The sequence below is a fragment of the Macaca thibetana genome, chromosome 7 (assembly GCF_024542745.1).
Source record: "Macaca thibetana thibetana isolate TM-01 chromosome 7, ASM2454274v1, whole genome shotgun sequence".
Classification (NCBI taxonomy): Eukaryota; Metazoa; Chordata; class Mammalia; order Primates; family Cercopithecidae; genus Macaca; species Macaca thibetana.
The window spans coordinates 148,346,189-148,367,738 of NC_065584.1; the positions used below are offsets into that span (position 1 = coordinate 148,346,189).

At 43.3% G+C, this 21,550-nt stretch overlaps 2 protein-coding genes across 6 annotated transcripts in view; one reads left to right on the top strand and one right to left on the bottom strand.

The window, feature by feature from the left end:
- Positions 1-21,550, top strand: part of SNX1 (sorting nexin 1) — a 631,233-nt gene that overhangs the window by 445,032 nt on the left and 164,651 nt on the right. The gene's annotated exons all lie outside the window — the stretch shown is intronic.
- Positions 1-21,550, bottom strand: part of DAPK2 (death associated protein kinase 2) — a 140,819-nt gene that overhangs the window by 48,063 nt on the left and 71,206 nt on the right. For 2 of the 5 annotated variants that reach the window (XM_050795994.1, XM_050795988.1), the window contains one exon: positions 17,012-17,150. The exons of 1 other annotated variant lie outside the window; for it this stretch is intronic. Coding sequence is in view for 1 of the 4 variants with exons in the window: in XM_050795988.1 (XP_050651945.1) it covers positions 17,012-17,150 (139 nt within the window). In the remaining 3 variants the exon portion in view is untranslated. 2 more of the 5 variants (XM_050795993.1, XM_050795990.1) reach the window with 2 other exon arrangements.

The following is a 21,550-nucleotide window of genomic DNA, read 5'->3' on the forward strand; positions in this document are numbered from 1 at the left end:
CTGGTATTTTGATAGGGATTGCATTGAATCTATAGGTTGCTTTAGGTAGTACAGACATTTTAACAATATTAATTCTCCCAATCCATGAACGTGGAATATCTTTCTATTTTTTTGTGTGTCCTCTTCAATTTCTTTCATCAATGTTTTATAGTTTTCATTATAGAGATCTTTCACTTCTTTGGTTAAGTTAATCCTAGGTTTATTTTTAGCTATTGTAAGTGAGATTACTTTCTTGATTTCTTTTTCAGATAGTTTGCTGTTGGAATATAGAAATACTACTGATTTTTATATGTTGACTTTGTATGCTGCAACTTTATTGAATTTATCAGTTCTAACAATTTTTTTGATGGAGTCTTCAGGTTTTTCCAAATATGAGATTATATCTGCAAACAAGGATAATTTTATTTCTTCCTTTCCAATTTGGATGCCCTTTATTTCTTTCTCTTGTCTGATTGCTCTAGCTAGGACTTCCAGTACTATGTTGAATAACAGTGGTGAAATTGGGCATCCTTGTTATATTCCAGATTTTAGAGGAAAGGCTTTCAGGTTTTACCCACTCAGTACAATACTAGCAGTGGGTCTGTTATATAAGGCTTTTATTGTGTTGAGATGTTTATCATGCGCGGATGTTGAATTCCATCAAATGCTTTTTCAGCATCAATTGAAACGATTATATGTTTTTTCCTTAATTCTGTTGATATAATGCAACAATGTTCATCAAGGATACGGTCCATAGTTTTATTTGATGTGTTTTTGTCTGGTTTTGGTATAAGAATAATACTGGCCTCTTAGAATTTTTGGAAGTATTCCCCCCTCCATTTTTCAGGATAGTTTGAGTAGGATTGGTATTAGTTCTTTGTTGTTGTTGTTGTTGTCGTTTGAGACAGGGTCTTGCTCTGTCACCTAGACTGGAGTGAAATGGGGTGATCATGGTTCATGTGGCCTCTGCCTCCAGGGTTCAGGTGATCCTCCTATCTCAGCCTCCCAACTAACTGGGACTATAGGCATGCACCACCACACCCAGCTAATTTTTGTATTTTCAGTAGAGATGGGGCTTCTCCATGTTGCCCAGGTTGGTCTTGAACTCCTGAGCTCAAGTGCTCTCCCCACCTCAACCTCCCAAAGTGCTGGGATTATAGCCATGAGCCACAGCACCTGGCCTGGTATTAATTCTTATTTAAATATTTGATAGAATTTAGCAGTAAAGCCACAGTGTCTCAGGCTTTTCTTTGCCAGGAAACTTCTTATTACAGCTTTGATCTTCTTACTTGTTATTGGTGTGTGCAGGTTTTGGATTTCTTCATGGTTCAATCCTGGTAGGTTGTACATGTCTAGGAATGTTTCCATTTCCTCTAGGTTTTCCAGCCTATTGGAAATCATGTAGCTGCTCACAGTAGCCACTAATGATCCTTTGAGTTTCTGTAGTATCAGTTGTAATGTCTCCTTTTTTGTCTCTGATTTTATTTATTTGGGTCTTTTTTCCTCTAACTAGGTCTGGTTGAAAGTTGGTTGATTTTATCTTTTCAAAAAACCAACTTTTTGTTTCATTGAACTTTTGTATTGCTTTCTTCATTTCACTTTTATTTATTTCTCTTCTGATCTTTATTATTTCTTTTCTTCTACTAATTTTGGGTTTGGTTTGCTTTTGCAAACCAAACTTCCCTCTTAAGACTGCTTTCAATATATCCCATAGGTTTTGGTACGTTGTATTCCCATTATCATTTGTTTCAAGAAATTTTTCAATTTCCTTCTTAATTTCTTCAATAGCCCACTGGTCATTCAAAGCATATTATTTAATTCCCATGTGTTTGTATAGTTTCCAAAATTCCTCTGTTACTGTTTTTTAGTTTTATTCCATTGTGGTCAGAGAAGATACTTGATATGATTTCAATTAGAAAATTTTTTTTAGACGGAGTCTCGCTCTGTCACCCAGGCTGGAGTGCAGTGGCGCAATCTCGGCTCACTGCAAGCTCGGCCTCCTGGGTTCGCTCCATTCTCCTGCCTCAGCCTCCCAAGTAGCTGGGGCTACAAGCACCCATCACCATGCCCGGCTAATTTGTTTGTATTTTTAGTAGAGACGGGGTTTCACCATGTTAACTAGGATGGTCTCAATCTCCTGACCTCATGATCCACCTGCTTCAGCCTCCCAAAGTGCTGGGATTAGAGATGTGAGCCACCGCGCCCAGCCAAAAAATTTTTTAAAGACTTGTATTGTGGTCTAACATGGTCCATCCTTGAGAATGATCCATGTGCTGAGCAGAATGTGTATTCTGCAACTATTAGATGAAATGTTCTGTAAGTATCTATTAGGTCCATTTGGTCTAAAATACATATTAAGTCCAATGTTTCTTTGTTAATTTTCTGTCTGGATGGTCTGTCCAATGCTGCAAGCAGGGCCCTCCAGTGTTGGATATGTATATATTTACAATTGTTATATCTTCTTGCTGAACTGACCCTTTTATCATTATATAATAGCTTTGTCTCTCTAAAGTTTTTATCCTGAAATCTATTTTGTATGATATAAATATAGCCAGTCCTGCTCTTTTTTGGTTTCTATTGACCTGGAACATCTTTTTACATCTCTTTATTTTTAGTCTGTGTGTGCCTTTGTAGGTACAATGCATTTCTTGTAGGCAACATATCACTGGGTATGGTTTTTGTTTATTATTATACTTTAAGTTCTAGGGTACATGTGCACAATGTTCACGTTTGTTACATATGTATACGTGTGCCATGTTGGTGTGCTGCACCCGTTAACTCGTCATTTACATTAGGTATATCTCCTAATGCTATCCCTCCCCGCTCTCCCTACCCAACAGGCCCCAGTGTGTGATGTTCCCCACCCTGTGTCCAAGTGTTCTCATTGTTCAATTCCCACCTATAAGAGAGGACAAGCGGTGTTTGGCTTTCTGTCCTTGCGATAGTTTGCTCAGAATGATGGTTTCTAGCTTCATTCATGTCCCTACAAAAGACATGAACTCATCCTTTTTTATGGCTGCATAGTATTCCACAGTGTATATGTGCCACATTTTCTTTATCCAGTCTATCACTGATGGACATTTGGGTTGGTTCCAAGTCTTTTTTATTGTGAATAGTGCTGCAATAAACATATGTGTGCATGTGTCTTTATAGTAGCATGATTTATAATCCTTTGGGTATATGCCCAGTAATGGGATGGCTGGGTTAGATGGTATTTCTAGTTTTAGATCCTTGAGGAGTCGCCACACTGTCTTCCACAATGGTTGAACTAGTTTACAGTCCAACTAACAGTGTAAAAGCATTCCTATTTCTCCACATCTTCTCCAGCATCTGTTGTTTCCTGACTTTCTAATGATTGCCATTCTAACTGGTGTGAGATGGTATCTCACTGTGGTTTTGATTTGCATTTCTCTGATGGCCAGTGATGATGAGCATTTTTTCATGTGTCTGTTGGCTGCAGAAATGTCTTCTTTTGAGAAGTGTCTGTTCATATCCTTTGCCCACTTTTTGATAGGGTTGATTTTTTCTTGTAAATTTGTTTAACTTCTTTGTAGATTCTGGATATTAGCCCTTTGTCAGATGGGTAGATTGTAAAAATTTTCTCCCATTCTGTAGGTTGCCTGTTCACTCTGATGGTAGTTTCTTTTGCTGTGCAGAAGCTCTTTAGTTTAATTAGATCCCATTTGTCAATTTTGGCTTTTGTTGTCACTGCTTTTGGTGTTTTAGTCATGAAGTCCTTGCCCATGCCAATGGCCTGAATGGTATTGCCTAGGTTTTCTTCTAGGGTTTTTATGGTTTTAGGTCTAACATTTAAGTCTTTAATCCATCTTGAATTAATTTTTGTATAAGGTGTAAGGAAGGGATCCAGTTTCAGCTTTCTACATATGGCTAGCCAGATTTCCCAGCACCATTTATTAAATATGGAATCCTTTCCCCATTTCTTGTTTTTGTCAGGTTTGTTAAAGATCAGATGGTTGTAGATGTGTGGTATTATTTCCGAGGGCTCTATTCTGTTCCATTGGTCTAAATCTCTGTTTTGGTACCAGTACCAGGCTGTTTTGATTACTGTAGCCTTGTAGTATAGTTTGAAGTCAGGTAGCGTGATGCCTCCAGCTTTGTTCTTTTGGCTTAGGATTGTCTTGGCAATGCAGGCTCTTTTTTGGTTCTATATGAACTTTAAAGTAGTTTTTCCAATTCTGTGAAGAAAGTCATTGGTAGCTTGATGGGGATGGCATTGAATCTATAAATTACCTTAGGCATTATGGCCATTTTCACAATATTGATTCTTCCTATCCATGAGCATGGAATGTTCTTCCACTTGTTTGTGTCTTCTTTCATTTCATTGAGCAGTGGTTTGTAGTTCTCCTTGAAGAGGTCCTTCACAGCCCTTGTAAGTTGGATTCCTAAGTATTTTATTCTCTTTGAAGCAATTGTGAATGGGAGTTCACTAATGATTTGGCTCTCTCTTTGTCTGTTATTGGTGTATAGGAATGCTTGTGATTTTTACACATTGATTTTGTGTCCTGAGACTTTGCTGAAGTTGCTTGTTGGCTTAAGGAGATTTGGGGCAGAGACGATGGGGTTTCCTAAATATACAATCATGTCATCTGCAAACAGGGACAATTTGACTTCCTCTTTTCCTAATTGAATACCCTTTATTTCTTTTTCTTGCCTGATTGCCCTGGCCAGAACTTCCAACATTATGTTGAATAGGAGTGGTGAGAGAGGGCATCCCTGTCTTGTGCCAGTTTTCAAAGGGAATGCTTCCAGGTTTTGCCCATTCAGTATGATATTGGCTGTGGGTTTGTCATAAATAACTCTTATTATTTTGAGATACATCCCATCAATACCTGTTTTATTGAGAGTTTTTAGCATGAAGGGCTGTTGAATTTTGTCGAAGGCCTTTTTTGCATCTATTGAGATAGTCATGTGGTTTTTGTCTTTGGTTCTGTTTATATGATGGATTACATTTATTGATTTGCATATGTTGAACCAGCCTTACACCCCAGGGATGAAGCCACCTTGATTGTGGTGGATAAGCTTTTTGATGTGCTGCTGGATTTGGTTTGCCAGTATTTTATTGAAGAGTTTTGCATTGATGTTCATCAGGGATATTGGTCTAAAATTCTCTTTTTTGTCATGTCTCTGCCAGGCTTTGGTATCAGGATGATGCTGGACTCATAAAATGAATTAGGGAAGATTCCCTGTTTTTCTATTGATTGGAATAGTTTCAGAAGGAATGGTATCAGCTCCTCTTTGCACCTCTGGTAGAATATGGCTGTGAATCTGTCTGGTCCTGGACTTTTTTTGGTTGGTAGGCTATTAATTATTGCCTCAATTTCAGAGCCTGTTATTGGTCTATTCAGGGATTCAAATTCTTCCTGGTTTAGTCTTGGGAGGGTGGATGTGTCCAGGAATTTATCCATTTCTTCTAGATTTTCTAGTTTATTTGCATAGAGGTGTTTATAGTATTCTCTGATGGTAGTTTGTATTTCTGCGGGATTGATGGTGATATCCCCTTTATCATTTTTTATTGCATCTATTTGATTCTTCTCTCTTTTCTTATTAGTCTTGCTAGTGGTCTATCAATTTGGTTGATCTTTTCAAAAAACCAGCTCATGCCGGGCACGGTGGCTCAAGCCTGTAATCCCAGCACTTTGGGAGGCCGAGACGGGTGGATCACGAGGTCAGGAGATCGAGACCATCCTGGCTAACACGGTGAAACCCCGTCTCTACTAAAAAATACAAAAAACTAGCCGGGCGAGGTGGCGGGTGCCTGTAGTCCCAGCTACTCGGGAGGCTGAGGCAGGAGAATGGCGTGAATTCGGGAGGCGGCGCTTGCAGTGAGCTGAGATCCGGCCACTGCACTCCAGCCTGGGCTACAGAGCGAGACTCCGTCTCAAAAACAAAACAAAACAAATCAAAAAACCAGCTCCTGGATTCATTGATTTTTTGAAGGGTTTTTTGTGTCTCTATCTCCTTCAGTTCTGCTCTGATCTTAGTTATTTCTTGCCTTCTGCTAGCTTTTGAATGTGTTTGCTCTTGCTTCTCTAGTTCTTTTAATTGTGATGTTAGGGCGTTGATTTTAGATCTTTCCTGCTTTCTCTTGTGGGCATTTAGTGCCATAAATTTCCCTCTACACACTGCTTTAAATGTGTCCCAGAGATTCTGATATGTTGTATCTTTGTTCTCATTGGTTTCAAAGAACATCTTTATTTCTGCCTTCATTTTATTATGTACCCAGTAGTCATTCAGGAGCAGGTTGTTCAGTTTCCATGTAGTTGAGCGGTTTTGAGTGAGTTTCCTAATCCTGAGTTCTAGTTTGATTGCACTGTGGTCTGAGAGACAGTTTGTTATAATTTCTGTTCTTTTACATTTGCTGAGGAGTGCTTTACTTCCAACTATATGGTGAATTTTGGAATAAGTGTGATGTGGTGCTGAGAATAATGTATATTCTGTTGATTTGGGGTGAAGAGTTCTGTAGATGTCTATTAGGTCCACTTGGTGCAGAGCTGAGTTCAATTCCTGGATGTCCTTGTTAACTTACTGTCTCGTTGATCTGTCTAATGCTGACAGTGGGGTGTTAACGTCTCCCATTATTATTGTGTGGGAGTCTAAGTCTCTTTGTAGGTCTCTAAGGACTTGCTTTATGAATCTGGGTGCTCCTATATTGGGCGCATATATATTTAGGATAGTTAACTCTTCTTGTTGAATTGATCCCTTGACCATTATGTAATGGCCTTCTTTGTCTCTTCTGATCTTTGTTGGTTTAAAGCCTGTTTTAACAGAGACTGGGATTGCAACCCCTACTTTTTTTTGTTTTCCATTTGCTTGGTAGATCTTCCTCCATCCTTTTATTTTGAGCCTATGTGTGTCTCTGCCCGTGAGATGGGTGTCCTGAATACAGCACACCAATGGGTCTTGACTCTTTATCCAATTTGCCAGTCTGTGTCTTTTAATTGGAGCATTTAGCCCATTTACATTTAAGGTTAATATTGTTATGTGTGAACTTGATCCCATCATTATGATGTCAGCTGGTTATTTTGCTCATTAGTTGATGCAGTTTCTTCCTAGCATTGATGGTCTTTACAATTTGGCATGTTTATGCAGTGGCTGGTACTGGTTGTTCCTTTCCATGTTTAGTGCTTTCTTCAGGAGCTCTTGTAAGGCAGGCCTGGTGGTTACAAAATCTCTTAGCATTTGTTTGTCTGTAAAGGATTTTATTTCTCCTTCACTTATGAAGCTTAGTTTGGCTGGTTATGAGATTCTGGGTTGAAAATTCTTTTCTTTAAGAATGTTGAATATTGGCCCCCACTCTCTTCTGGCTTGTAGAGTTTCTGCCAAGAGATCCGCTGTTAGTCTGATGGGCTTCCCTTTGTGGGTAATCCGACCTTTCTCTCTGGCTGCGCTTAACATTTTTTCCTTCATTTCAACTTTAGTGAATCTGACAGTTATGTGTCTTGGGGTTGCTCTTCTTGAGGAGTATCTTTGTGGCGTTCTCTGTATTTCCTGAATTTGAATGTTGGCCTGCCTTGCTAGGTTAGGGAAGTTCTCCTGGATAATATCCTGAAGAGTGTTTTCCAACTTGGTTCCATTCTCCCCATCACTTTCAGCCACAGATTTGGTCTTTTCACATAGTCCCATATTTCTTGGAGGCTTTGTTCATTTCTTTTTACTCTTTTTTTGTCTAAACTTCTCTTCTTGCTTCATTTCATTCATTTGATCTTCAATCACTGATACCCTTTCTTCCACTTGATCAAATCAGCTACTGAAGCTTGTGCATGTGTCACATAGTTCTCATGCCATGGTTTTCAGCTCCATAACGTCATTTAAGGACTTCTCTACACTGTTTATTTTAGTTAGCCATTCGTCTAATCTTTTTTCAGAGTTCTTAGTTTTGCGATGGGTTCGAACATCCTCCTTTAGCTCAGAGAAGTTTGTTATTACCGATTGTCTGAAGCCTTCTTCTCTCAACTAGTCAAAGTCATTTTCTGTCCAGCTTTGTTCCATTGCTGGCAAGGCACTGTGTTCCTTTGGAGGAGAAGAGGCACTCTGAATTTTAGAATTTTCAGCCTTTCTGCTCTGGTTTCTCCCCATCTTTGTGGTTTTATCTACCTTTGGTCTTTGATGATGGTGACATACAGATGGGGTTCTGGTGTGGATGTCCTTTCTGTTTGTTAGTTTTCCTTCTAATAGTCAAGACCCTCAGCTGCAGGTCTGTTGGAGTTTGCTGGAGGTCCACTCCAGACCCTGTTTGCCTGGGTATCACCAGCAGAGGCTACAGAACAGCAAATATTGCAGAACGGTAGATGTTGCTGCCTGATCCTTCCTCTGGAAGCTTCCTCTCAGAGGTGCACCCTGCTGTATGAGGTGTCAGTTGGCCCCTACTGGGAGGTTTCTCCCAGTTAGGCTACTTGGGGCCAGGGACCCACTTGAGGAAGCAGTCTGTCCATTCTCAGATCTCAAACTCTGTGCTGGGAGAACCACTACTCTCCTCAAAGCTGTCAGACAGGGACATTTAAGTCTACAGAAGTTTCTGCTGCCTTTTGTTCAGCTATGCCCTGCCCCCAGAGGTGGAGTCTACAAAGGCAGGCAGGCCTCCTTGAGCTGTGCTGGGCTCCACCCAGTTCCAGCTTCCCGGCCACTTTGTTTACCTACTTAAGCCTCAGCAATGGCAGACGCCCCTCCCCAAGCCTCACTGCTGCCTTGCAGTTCAATCTCAGACCGCTGTGCTAGCAGTGAGTGAGGCTCTGCGGGTATGGGACCCTCCAAGCCAGGCGTGGAATATAATCTCCTGGTGTGCTATTTGCTAAGGCCATTGGAAAAGCGCAGTATTAGGGTGGGAGTGTCTGGATTTTCCAAGTACCGTCTGTCACGGCTTCCCTTTGCCAGGAAAGGGAATTCCCTGACCCCTTGTGCTTCCCGGGTGAGGCAATGCCCCACCCTGCTCCATGGGTTGCACCCACTGTCTGACAAGCCCCAGTGAGATGAACCTGGTACCTTAGTTGGAAATGCAGAAATCCCCTGTCTTCTGCATCGCTCATGCTGGGAGCTGCAGACTGGAGCTGTTCCTATTCAGCCATATTGGAACCTCTTAACTGTTTTTTGTTTTTTAATCCATTCAGCCAATCTACCTCTTTTAATTGGAGAATTTAGTCCATTTACATTCAATGTTATTACTGATAAGTAAGGACTTACTCCTGCCACTTTGCTTTTTCATTTCTGGTTGTTTTGTGGTCTTCTTTTCCTTCTTTCCTTCCTTCCTGTCTTCCTTTTAGTGAAGGTAATTTTTTTCTGGTGGTAAGTTTTAATTTCTTGCTTTTTATTTTTTTGTGTCTCTGCTGTAGGTTTTTTGATGTGAGGTTACCATGAGGCTTGCAAATACTATCATATAATCCATTATTTTAAACTGATGACAACTTAATGCTGATTGCATAAACAAGCTAACAAGCAAAGAGAAAACTAGTAAAAACTCTACACTTTAACTTTCTCTCCTCACTACTATTTATATCTTATTGTACTGTCTTGAAATGTTGTCGTTATTTTTGATCAGTTCATCATTTAATATTTCTACTCAAGATACAAGTAGTTTACACACAATTACAGTGTTATGATATTCTGTGTTTTGCTGTGTACTTAATATTACAAGTTCTGCATCTTCAGATGGTTTCTTATTGCTCATTAATGTCCTTCTCCTTTAGATTGAAGAATTCCCTTTAGCATTTCTTGTAGGACAGGTCTGGTATTGATGACATCCTCAGATTTTCTTTGTTTGGGAAAGTCTTTATTTCTCCTTCATGTTTGAAGGATATTTTTGCTGGATATACTATTCTAGAATAAAGGTTTCTTCCTCAGCACTTGTCATGCCACCCTCTCCTGGCCCTCTCCTGGCCTGTAAGATTCCACTACAAAGTCCACTGCCAGACATATTGGAGTTTCATTGTATGTTATTTGTTTCTTTTCTCTTGCTTTTAGGATCCTTTCTTTACTCTTGACTTTTGGGAGTTTGATTATTAAATGTCTTTATTTTAATTTATGGGAGTTTAATTATTATTTGGGTTTAACCTGCTTTGTGTTCTATAACCTTCCTGTACTTGAATATTGATATCTTTCTCTAGCTTTGGGAAGTTCTCTGTTATTATCCCTTTGAATAAGCTTTCTACCTCTATCTCTCTACCTCCTCATTAGGGTCAATAAGTCTTAAATTTGCCTTTTTGAGGCTATTTTCTAGATCTTATAGGAATGCTTCGTTCTTTTTTTTTCTTTTGTCTCCTCTGACTGTGTATTTTCAAATAGTCTGTCTTTAAGCTCACTAATTCTTTCTTCTGCTTGATCAATTTTGCTGCTAAGAGACTCTGACACATTCTTCAGTACGTCAACTGCATTTTTCACTTCCAGAATTTTATTCTTTTTAATTATTTCAATCTATTTAATTCTGAATTCCTTCTCTGTGTTATCTTGATTTTTGTTGAGTTTCCTCAAAACAGCTATTTTGAATTCTGTGTCTGAAAGGTAACATATCTCTGTCTCTCCAGGATAGGTCCCTGGTGTCTTATTTAGTTCATTTGGTGAAGTCATGTTTTCCTGGATGGTTTTGGTGCTTGTGGATGTTTATTGATGTCTGGGCAATGAAGAGTTAGGTATTTATTCTAGTCTTCACAGTCTTGGTTTGTTTGTACCCATCTTTTTGGGAAGGCTTTCCAGATATCTGAAGAGACGTAAATGATGTAACCTAAGTTTTTGGTCACTGTAGCCATATCTGCATTAGAGGACACCCCAAACCCAGTAATGCTGTGGTTCTTGCAGGCTTGTAAAGGTACTGCCTTGAAGATTTATAAAAATTATCTGGTTTATGAGGCAGAGACTCTTGTTCTCTTCCCTTACTTCCTTCCAAACAAATGAAGTCTCTCTCTGTACTGAGCTGCCTGTGACTAGGGGAGGGGTAACACAAGCACCCCTGTGGCCACCACCACTGGGATTGTGCTGGGTCAGACCTGAAGCCAGCATGGCACTGGGTCTTGCCCAAAGCTTATAACAGCTGCCTGGCTACTAGCTATGTCTGCTGAAGGCCCTAGGGCTCTACAATAGGCAGGTGGCAAAGCCAGCCAGGCTTGTGTCCTTCCCTCAGGGTGGTGAGCTTCCCCACTGCCTTGGGTGGTCCAGAGATGCCATCTAGGAGTCAGGGCTTAGAGTTGGAAACCTTGGGAATCTACCTGGTGCTCTATTCTAATGTGGCCCAGCTGGTATCTAAGCCACAAGACAAAGTCCTTCCCATTCTTCCGTCCCCTTTCCATAAGCAGAGGCATCTCTCCCCATGGCCACCACTGCCCCAGGCCTATGGCAAGTACTCCCTGACTACTTCCAGTGTACATTCAAGGCCTCGGGGCTCTTCAGTCAGCTTGTGGTGAAGGCTGTCAGGCCTATGACTCTCCCTTCAGGGCAGTGGGCTCCCCTTTGGCCCAGGGTAGGTCCAGAAATGCCGTCCAAGAGCTAAGGCCTGAAATTGAAACCCAAAGAGCCCACTTGGTTCTCTACCCCACTGTAGCCAAGCTAGTACCTAAGCTGCAAGACAAAGTCCCCTTTATCATTACCTTTCCTTTTCTCAAGCAGAAGGAGCCTCTTCCCATAACCACCACAGCTGGGAATGTGCTGGGTCATGCCTGAAGCCAGCATGTCTCTGAGTGCATGTCTCTGAGTGATACACTGGATATCACTGCTGACTATTCAGGGCCCAGGGCCTCTTTAGCCAGCAGGTGATGAATCCTGCCAGGATTGGGTCCTTCCCTTCAAGGCAGTGGATTCCCTTTTGGCCCAGGGAGTGTCTAGAAATGTTGTCAGAGATCTAGGGCCTGGAATGGAATCCTTAAGACTCTGCCTTGTGCCCCATCTGACTGTGGCTGAGCTGGTATCCAAATTGCAAGACAAAGTCCTCTTCACTCTTCCCTCTTTTCTCCTCAAGTAGAGGGAAGGATTCTCTCCCGGAGTTGCAAGCTGTGCTGCCTGGGGGTAGGGGAGGTGTGGTACAAGCACTTCCTTGGCCACCCCAGCTGATGTCTTACTAGGTGTACCCTCCAAGTCCACTGGCTCCAAGCACAGCACAGGACCAGGACTTGTCCAGGAATTGCAGTCCTTGTGGCCTAAACTTCCTTTCGAGTTTACTTAGAAACCCAGAGCACTTTAGTCTGCAGTGGTGAGGCTTGCTGGAACTCAGGTTCTGACCACTGGGATAAGTGATTCTCCTCTGTCTAGGGCTAGTCTAAATGCTCCTTCCATGGGTACCAGCTGGGTTCTGCCTGGTATTGCTTTCTGCTGTGACAGGGTAGCACTGACTTTCAATGCAAAGTCCCACAATTGCTGCACTCTCCCTCCCCCAAATGCACAGGTTCTTTCTCCATGCAACACGGCTGCTGCCAGAGGATGGGGAAAGGGTGGTGTAGATGATTCAAGACTGTCTTTCCTACCCTCTTCAGTGCCTCTTTCTGTGATATGAAATTAAAACCAGGTACTGTGAGCTGGGCACGGTGGCTCATGCCTGTAATCCCAGCACTTTGGGAGGCCGAGGCGGGCGGATCATGAGGTCAGGAGATCAAGACCATCCTGGCTAACACAGTGAAACCCCATCTCTACTAAAAATACAAAAAAATTAGCTGGGCATGGTGGCAGGCGCCTGTAGTCCCAGCTGCTCAGGAGGCTGAGGCAGGAGAATGGTGTGAACCCAGGAGGCGGAGTTTGCAGGGAACCGAGATCATGCCACTGCACTCCAGCCTGGGCGATAGCACGAGACTTGGTCTCAAAAAAATAATAAAATAAAATAAAATAAAATAATGAATAAAACCAGGTACTGTGACCACTCACCTGATTTTTGGTTCTCATAAAGGTGCTTTTTTGTGCGTGGATAGCTGTTCAATTTGGTGTTCTTACAGGGAGGATGATCAGTGAAGGTTTCTATTTGGTCATCGTGCTCTGTCTCCTGTTTTTACCAATACTGCTTATCTCATATTAATTTGTCCATTTGGGCTGGCCATGGTGGCTCATGCCTATAATCCCAGCACTTTGGGAGACCAAGGTGGGGTCGGCAGGGATCACCTGAGGTCAACAGTTCATGACCAGCCTGGCCAACATGGTGAAACCCTGTCTCTACTAAAAATACAAAAATTAGCTGGGCATGGTGGCAGGGGCCTGTCCTCCTAGCTACTCAGGAGGCTAAGGCAGGAGAATCACTTGAACCCAGGAGGTGGAGGATGCAGGGAGACAAGATTGTGCCACTGCACTCCAGCCTGGGGGACAGAGCAAGACCCTATCTCGAAAAGAAAAAAAAAAAAAAATTGTCCACTTGTCTGCTCCCTGCAACCAGGCTAGGGGCATGTGGTGAGCAGGGACAGAGCCTGACAAGGGCTGAACATAGGAGGAGCTGATCAAATACCAGTTGAAGAGAGGTTGTTCACATTCCAAAGGCAGGCAAGAGAGTGAACCCTCTTCCACTACCTGCCCCTTCAAGCTGGAAGGAGTGCATGGAGAACAGGTTATGGGTAAGGGTGTGGAGACAACATGCTGGCTGTGTTCCTTGGGCAGTAAGGACCCTGAGCTTGGCGAGGAGTAACAGAATATAAGCAGGAGAGGAAAGTGAAAGTCCATCATGGAGAATGAAAATCAGGAAGAAAAATGTGGATTTTATATGGTGGGAAACAACACAGAACCAAGAGGCCTCCTCTAAGCTACCAGCTGGATCTTAATTGCATGATCCCCTCCAGTTGACAGAATGTTCCAGCCAGGAGGCACGCATACCCACATTCTGGCTCCAGGAAACATCTACCTAATCATGAGGTAATCCTTCTGAGTTTCAGCTACTCATCACTTCCTGAAGTTGCCCAGGTGGGCCTAGGCCAAGGGACCCATGGGTGGAAGAATCAGAAAGCTCAAGTCCTCACAACTCTAAGGATACCTGGCTATGGTGGGGACTAGCAGCATCCTCAACTCACATGCATCCAGGGAAAACCCAGACCGTTTCCAGGTCATGGAAAATGTCCAGGTTAGGCCCAGAGCCTTACCAGCCCTCGCCAGCAGTTCTACCTAGCAACCAACTCAGCTGTCTGCTGGGCAATTTATTAACAGAACTGTACTCGCAGGGTTTGTTTTCCTAGTCTATGGGGCCCAAAACACTGTAACAAAAGTTCTATTTCCTTTTTCCTCTATTCTGAGAAGGGAATAACAATAACAGCTACTATTACAGAGCACCTATTCCATATTTGGCACTTAATGCTTCTTTTCTCTAACACTTACAACACTGCCAGGTAGATATTATTATTTGCACTGAAGTTGAAAAGCTGAGGTTCAGGTGTATCATGGTACATGATAACCCAGCCTGGCTAATTCCAAGCCTAGCTAACTCTCCCCACCACAGCGAGCTGCCATAAAGGCAAGCCAAACATCACGAACCTGCTGCGGTCATTGGTGCCTGCTGGGCTCCAGCCACTCCTCCTACCAGACCCATTCGCGAAAAGACAAAGGAGCCCATTTTGAAACTGGTCTCCTGGAGCCAGCAAAGACACAAGAAAACAACAAGTCAATTGTCCATAGCAGTACCAGGAAGGCCACACAGGTGCAATCAAGGAAGACCATTTCCTGCTATTACCACCCTGAGGTCCAAAGGCCTGCCCAGGCCTTACCATCCTCGGTGACCCCAATTTTTACCCGTGACGCCTCAGTAAAACTCTGGAAGACTTCTGTTGGAGGTATTAAAAAATACTGTGACAGCCAGGAGCAGTGGCTCATGCCTGTAGTCCCAACACTTTGGGAGGCTGAGGTGGGCAGATTGCTTGAGCCTAGGAGTTCCAGACCAGCCTGTGCAAAATGGCGAAAACCCATTTCTACGAAAAATACAAAATTTAGCCGGCCATGGTGGCGTGTTCCTGTAGTCCCAGCAACTTGGGAGGCTGAGGTGGGAGGATCACCTGAGCCTGGGAGGTCAAGTCTGCAGTGAGCTGAGATCGCACCACTGCACTCCAGCCTGGGCGACAGAGTGAGATCCTGTCTCCCCGCCACCAAAAAAAAAAAACAAAACTGTGACAATCATGGCCAGATGCAGTGGCTCATGCCTTAATCCCAACACTTCTGAGAGGCTGAGGTGGGTGGACCACTTGAGCCCAGGAGCTCAGGACCAGCCTGGGCAACATGGCAAGACCCTGCCTCTACAAAAAATATAAAAATTAGCCAGGTATGGTGGTACATGCCTTTAGTCCCAGCTATTCAGGAGGCTAAGGCAGGCGATAGATTGAGCCCAGGAAGTCAAGGCTGCAGTGAGCTGTGATCATGCCACTGTGCTCCAGCTGGGTGACAGAGCAAGACTGCCTCTATTTAAAAAAAAAAAGTGACAATCAGCATAAGGAAGGGGGACCATGCTAAGGGGACTCATAGAAGGTCACCCCATCAGGCAGAGTAGAGTAAGAGTGGGGTAGGGACTCATATAGGAACTGAGCCCATGCCCTGGCATAGCCACTGTGAGACAATGGACATGCCAGACCCTCTCTGGGCCAGGGGCACAAGCCAGAACTTGGGTGTCATCCAGAACTCTGTCCCCTCCTTCATCTCTACCTCTAATTAGGCACCTAATCAATCCTCAGATTGACCTCTGCGAAAGATTTTGACTCTGTCCCCTCCTCACATCTTACCTAGATTATTGCATTAGCCTCTTAGCTGAGCCCCAGCCTCCAGGCTGTCTCCAGTCTGTCCGTTCTCCCAGCCAGAGGGATCGTTCTGAAACATGTCCATGCTCACCTCACTTCTCTGCTCACTGGAACCCTTATCTCTCAGGGTAAAGTGCAAGCTCCTTGGCTTAGCTCCCAGATTCTTGTGTCTGCCTCCTGCACTCTTCCCGGCTTCTTTCCCAGACACTCAGCACACACTTCCTGTGCCTGTACTTCCCTGAATGCACTGCGCTGTTTTGTGACCATGTATTCTGTTGGCCTTTCTTCCTTAGAAGGCCCTTCCCTTCTTCTAATTCCTGCCAATCCTTCAGAACTCAAGTAAATAGCACTTCTTCCAGGGAGTCCTCTCTGATACCCTGGTTGGACTTAGATGTCCCCTCCTTTAGCCTCCCCACCCACTCTGGGCTTCCTTCTAGCATAGTACTTAGAGTTGCTGGTTTTTCTGTCTCTTACACCAAGGTCCCTGGAAAAGAGGAAGTAATCTCAGACAGGGCCTCAGTGAATTTTGTATCTGCAGCAATACCCAGGCACCCAGCACCATGCTTGAAAGACCACAGGGATTTCTGGATAGAAAAATGAAGGGATCTCCCCAGCAAACAGGTCATAGAATTGATCACAAGTTAGAGGACATTTACACATAAGTATCTATATAGGTTCATCAGTCTATGCAACTGAGCTCAGTTACTAAGGGAACTGTCCTTCTACTTTGACCACATTCTTGCTTTATAAAGTCCTATGCGGTCACAGTGAACTTTCTCAATCCTGAATACCAGTTACCACAAAAGATCAGTGATCCCTAGAAGCAGTTTTATGGCCACAGTTTGGAGCAGAGTGGGGGTGGTGAGTGCGGGAGGGCAGCCAGCGGTCCCTGGGCTCTGGGATTTACAAGCTCTGGTCAAGGGATGATGGAGGTTGCACTGTGAAAGGGTCTGGTGAGTCAGCCAACTTCAGCAATCCTCCAAATACTTCTAGTTCTTTGTTATCAAAAAGTTCAGTCTTGTGAAAGGTGTTTGGTTTTAAGTTTCCCGTCACTGGTCTACTTATTTAGAAAGTGTTACACCGCTACCTGAAATAAATAAGGTGCCTGAAGTCTGATTTAAGGAGCTTCTTGCAGTCAGCTCCTGTGTGCAGAAAACCTGTTATGAGAAATGAAACTGAGAAGGTGGACATTTCTATAGCATCATCTCTTTCCCAGGAGCTCAGGGTTTTTCACTGTAAGATGAGAAAGGAGCGCTGGTGGGCGCTGGGCCCATCCTGGGAAAGACACCAGGAGGGACTAAGCCTCTTCTTCGTAGACTTGATTCTTTTCTCTTTCTCCCCTTACTGACCTTGAGATCAAAGTGAGCAATTTTCTTTGTGTGAAGGTAGTTCACCCCATCCAGGATCTGCTTAATGAAGCTGGTGGCCTCCTCCTCACTCAGTGACTCCTTCTGGGCCAGGAAATCGAAGAGCTCTCCTCCAGACACTCTGTAAAACACCAGCGGAGGGAGGGGAGGCCCAGGCCCAGTCAGCTCTGCATGTCATGAGGCTGGGCTGATGGATGCAAGCCCTGATCCTGATCCCCCAGGGACCTCGTATGGCAGAATCCCCCTTGCTTATGTCTGGGGCTTTGTCTGTCTGACCAGTGCCAGGGACTGACTTTGCTTCTATTTGCTTTGTTTTCTTTTGGATCACAAGGGCAGGAATCACTCTGGAGATGTTGTCAGAAGGGCCTCTGCTCCCACTCTAGGCCCTGGTCCCAGTCACCCTGAAGGTTGCCCTCTCCCCCCAATATGCCTGAGATGGCAGGGGACAAAAACAAGCAGATTCTTTAGCCGGAATGTTTGTGTTCCTCCAAATTCATATTTTGAAATTCCAACTCCCAAGGTGATGGTATTAGGAGATAGGGCCTTTGGGAAGTAATTAAGTCATGAAGTCAGAGCCCTCACAAATGAGATTAGTGCCCTTATAAAAGTGACCCCAGAGGGCTCACTTTCCCCTTGCACTATGTGAAGTTACAGTCAAAAGACAGCCATCTATGAGGAAGTGAACCTTCATCTTGATCTTAGACTTCCCAGATTCCAGGACTATGAGAAATAAATTTATGTTGTTTGTCAGCCACCCAGTTTATGGTTATTGTGTTATACAGCAGCCTGAATGAACTGAGAGAGGAAATTGGTACCAAGTATGGAGTGCTACTGTAACAGATACCTAAAAATGTGGAAGCTGTTTTGGAATCAGCTAACAAGTAGAGGCTGGAAGAGGTTTGGGGTGCCAACTAGAAAAAGCCTACATTGCCACGAAGGAATGGACTGTAAGGGTGGTTCTGGTGAGGGATCACAAAGAGAAGAGATTCTCAATCTTCTTAGAGAATACCTAAGTGGTCATCAACAAAATATTTGTAGAAATACAGATGGAAAGGCCATTCTGATAATGTCTCAGATGGATATGAGGAACATGTTACTGGTCTGGTCAATGAGGGAAAGCACATCCTTCTTATAAAGTAGCAGAGAACGTGGCTGAATTGTGTGTGTGCCCTAGTGTTTTGTAGAAGGTAGAACTTGTAAGCAATAAAAATGGAATATTTGGCTGAGGAAATTTCTAAGCAAAGTGTTGGAAGAGTGTCCTGGTTCCTCTTGATTACTTATAGTAAAATGTGAAAAGAAATGCTTTAAAGATAAAATTGTTACTCAAAGGGAAGAAAGCTTAAAAGTATGAAAAATTCTCAGTCTCCTCATATTGGAAAAACTAAGAAACCCTGTTTGGGAAAGAACAAAGGTGTGACCAAGCAACCATTTGATAAAAAGATTAATACGACTCTCAGGGAAGCCAGGTGCTATTCATCAAGACAATAGGGGGATTAGTCAGCCATCTAAATAGAAGCCAGGACCTATTGTTCAAGACAATGGAAGAATGACCCTGAAGTCATTTCAGAGATCATGGGGGTGAAAAGAGGGGTGTCCCTCCCATCACAGGTTCATAGTGCCAGAGCCTAGAGGCAGAATGATATCAAAGGAGGAGCCTCCACTGCCCAGTGCTGCCTCACATTGTGGGCTTTGTTCTCCAAACTCTGTTGCCACACTCCTCAGACATACCAGGTGTGGCTCCTGGAGGGCAACAGTGTGGCATGCTCTGTGCCAAGCAAAGCTGGTGGATGTGTGGCTGCCTTCTCCTGGATTTCAAAAGATGCCTTAAGGGAGCTGGTGGGCCCCTGGGCAGAGGACTGCCTTTCGGGTGGGGGTCAATGCTTGGAGAGCAAAGCCTTATGGGTAGGGTTGCCCAAAGCTGCAGGGGCAAGACCTCCATTCCACTCCTGTGGGCCTGGAGGGCAGAGCATTGAGCCAAAGATTATTCTCAATGTTTTGTACTGGCTCAGAGCCTGTCATTCCTTTATTCTTTTCCATTCCTCCTTCTAGAATGGGAATGTGTATCCTCTGCCTGTCCCACCATCATATTTTGTACACGACATGTTTGATGTCATTGGTTCACAGCTGGAGAGCAGCTTGCCTCAGAATGAATCACACCTTGAGTCTCACCCACATCTGATTTAGATATTTAGATGAGACTTTGGACTTTAAACTTTGGAGTTGATGCTGGAATTAAGACTTTTGGAACTATTGGAATGGAAGGAATGTATTTTACATTTGAGAAGGACATTAATTGGGGTGGGGGGCAGAGACAGAATTCCAGAGTCTGAATGAACTAAGACAGATGACAAAGAGGAACAAATGCTGTGCCAGAAACTAAAGACCTAGGTTCCATTCCAGCTTTGCCACTGACCTTAGACAACTCATTTCCCTTCTCCAGGCAGGACCTGGTTTCATTACATACAAAAAAAGCAGATTGGGCAAGACAGCTCCCAAAGCCCCCTTTCTTTAATTTTATAAAAGATGGCCCCTTTATGGGGTTCAAGAGAATCGAAGTATGGCCCCTAACTTAAGCAGAAGACCCCATTAATTATATTAATCTCTAAAGACTCTAGAATACTACTTTTGATGCTTGATACTACTTTTTCACACTCTACATTCTTGCATCCTATAGTTGATGTGACAGAGCAAAAAAAATCTCCCCTGAGATTTAGGATTGCCAGATAAAATAGGTTTTTACTTGCTAAATCTGGTAACCCTACTTGGGCTTGTTTATTCTGCCAACAAAAAGAGTCAAACTCTGTAAAATATTTAAAGATGTTTATTCTGAGCCAAATACGAGTGCCCAAGACCCGTGACACAGTCCCAGAAGGTCCTCAGAACATGTGCCCAAGGTAGTTGGGTAACAGCTTGATTTTATACATTTTAGGGGGACAGAAGTTACAGGCTGAATCAATCAATAAATGTAAGGTGTACATTAGTTCCGTCTGGAAAAGTGGAAAAACTTGAAGGTGAGGATAGGGAGTTGGGAGGGCTTCTAGGTCATAGATGGATTTTATGATTGGCAATTGGTTATTATCAAAAGAATCAATAGAAAAGAGTGTCTGAGTTAAGACAAGGGTTATGGAGACCAAAGTTTTTATTATGTAGACGAAGTCTCACAGGTGGCTGCCCTTGGAGGCAATAGATGGCAAATGTTTACTATTCACATTCTTAAAAGGTGCTAGACTCTCAGCTAATCTCTTCAGGATCAGAAAAAGACATGGAAAGGAACAGAGATTCTCCAGAGAATATAGATTTTTCCCAGAAGAGTCAGCTTTGCAGGGCCACTTCAAAATATGTCAAAAGATTTATTAGGGTAAAATACTTCTATCTATTTCAGGGCCTGCTATTTGTCATGTGATGTTATAGTAGAGTCAGGCTGGAATTTGTTGTCTTATTGCTGCAAAGAGTCTGTTTTGTTAGTCTTAAGTTCACTGTTTTTATATTAATGTTGGTCACTTGTGCCCGAATTTCAATGGGCGGAGAGTATAATGAGGCATGTCCAACCCCTCTTCCCATCATGGCCTGAAAGTTTTTCAGGTTTACTTTGGAATCCCGTTGGCTGAGAGAGGGGTCTATTCAGTTGGGGGGCTTAGAATTTAATTTTTGGTTTACAATCCTCTGACAGAAGCTGGGGTATCCAGCCAGCATGTGCTCCGCTGGGGCTGAAATAAAGCCAAGGGCCCAAAGGGAAAGATCTCAGGAAGGGTTCTAGGCCAAGGGATCCAGGACCTTTGGATCACTCGGAGAACTTGTTTTAAAATGCAGATTTACAGATCCCACCATAGACTTTAACAAATTAGATTCTCCAGCAGTGAGGCCTTAAAACCTGTATTTTTACTATGACAACATAATAATAGTAATTAATATTCATTGAACACGTACTCTATGTTACATGCCTTATGCACATTATCTCATTTCATCATCACAATGTCCTATGATCTAAGGACTATCACTTTTCTATTTCACACTTAAATAAACAAAGGCTCAGAGAGGTTAAGCAACTTGCCTACAGTCCCATAGCTAGTAAATAGAGTCAGGATTCAAACCTAGGCAGAACAGCTGTCAACCACTACAGCATACTGAGTATTGCAGATTATTCTTTTCTTTTTCTTTTTTTTTTTTTTTTTTTGAGACAGTCTCATTCTGTTGCCCAGGCTGGAGCGCAGTGATGTGATCTCAGCTCACTGTAACCTCTGCCTCCCAGGTTCAACTGATTCTCATGCCTCAGTCTCTCGAGTAGCTGGGGTTACAGGTGCATGCACCACCACGCCCAGCTAATTTTTGTATTTTTAGCAGAAATGGGGTTTCACCATATTGGCCAAGCTGGAACTCCTGACCTCAAGCAATCTGCCCACCTCAGCCCCCAAAGTGTTGCGATTACAGGTGTGAGCCATTGCGCCCGGCTCCAGATCATTCTTATATGGCTAAAATGGCTCTGATCCAACTTTGGGGATCATTCCCTGCCCCCTAGTCCAT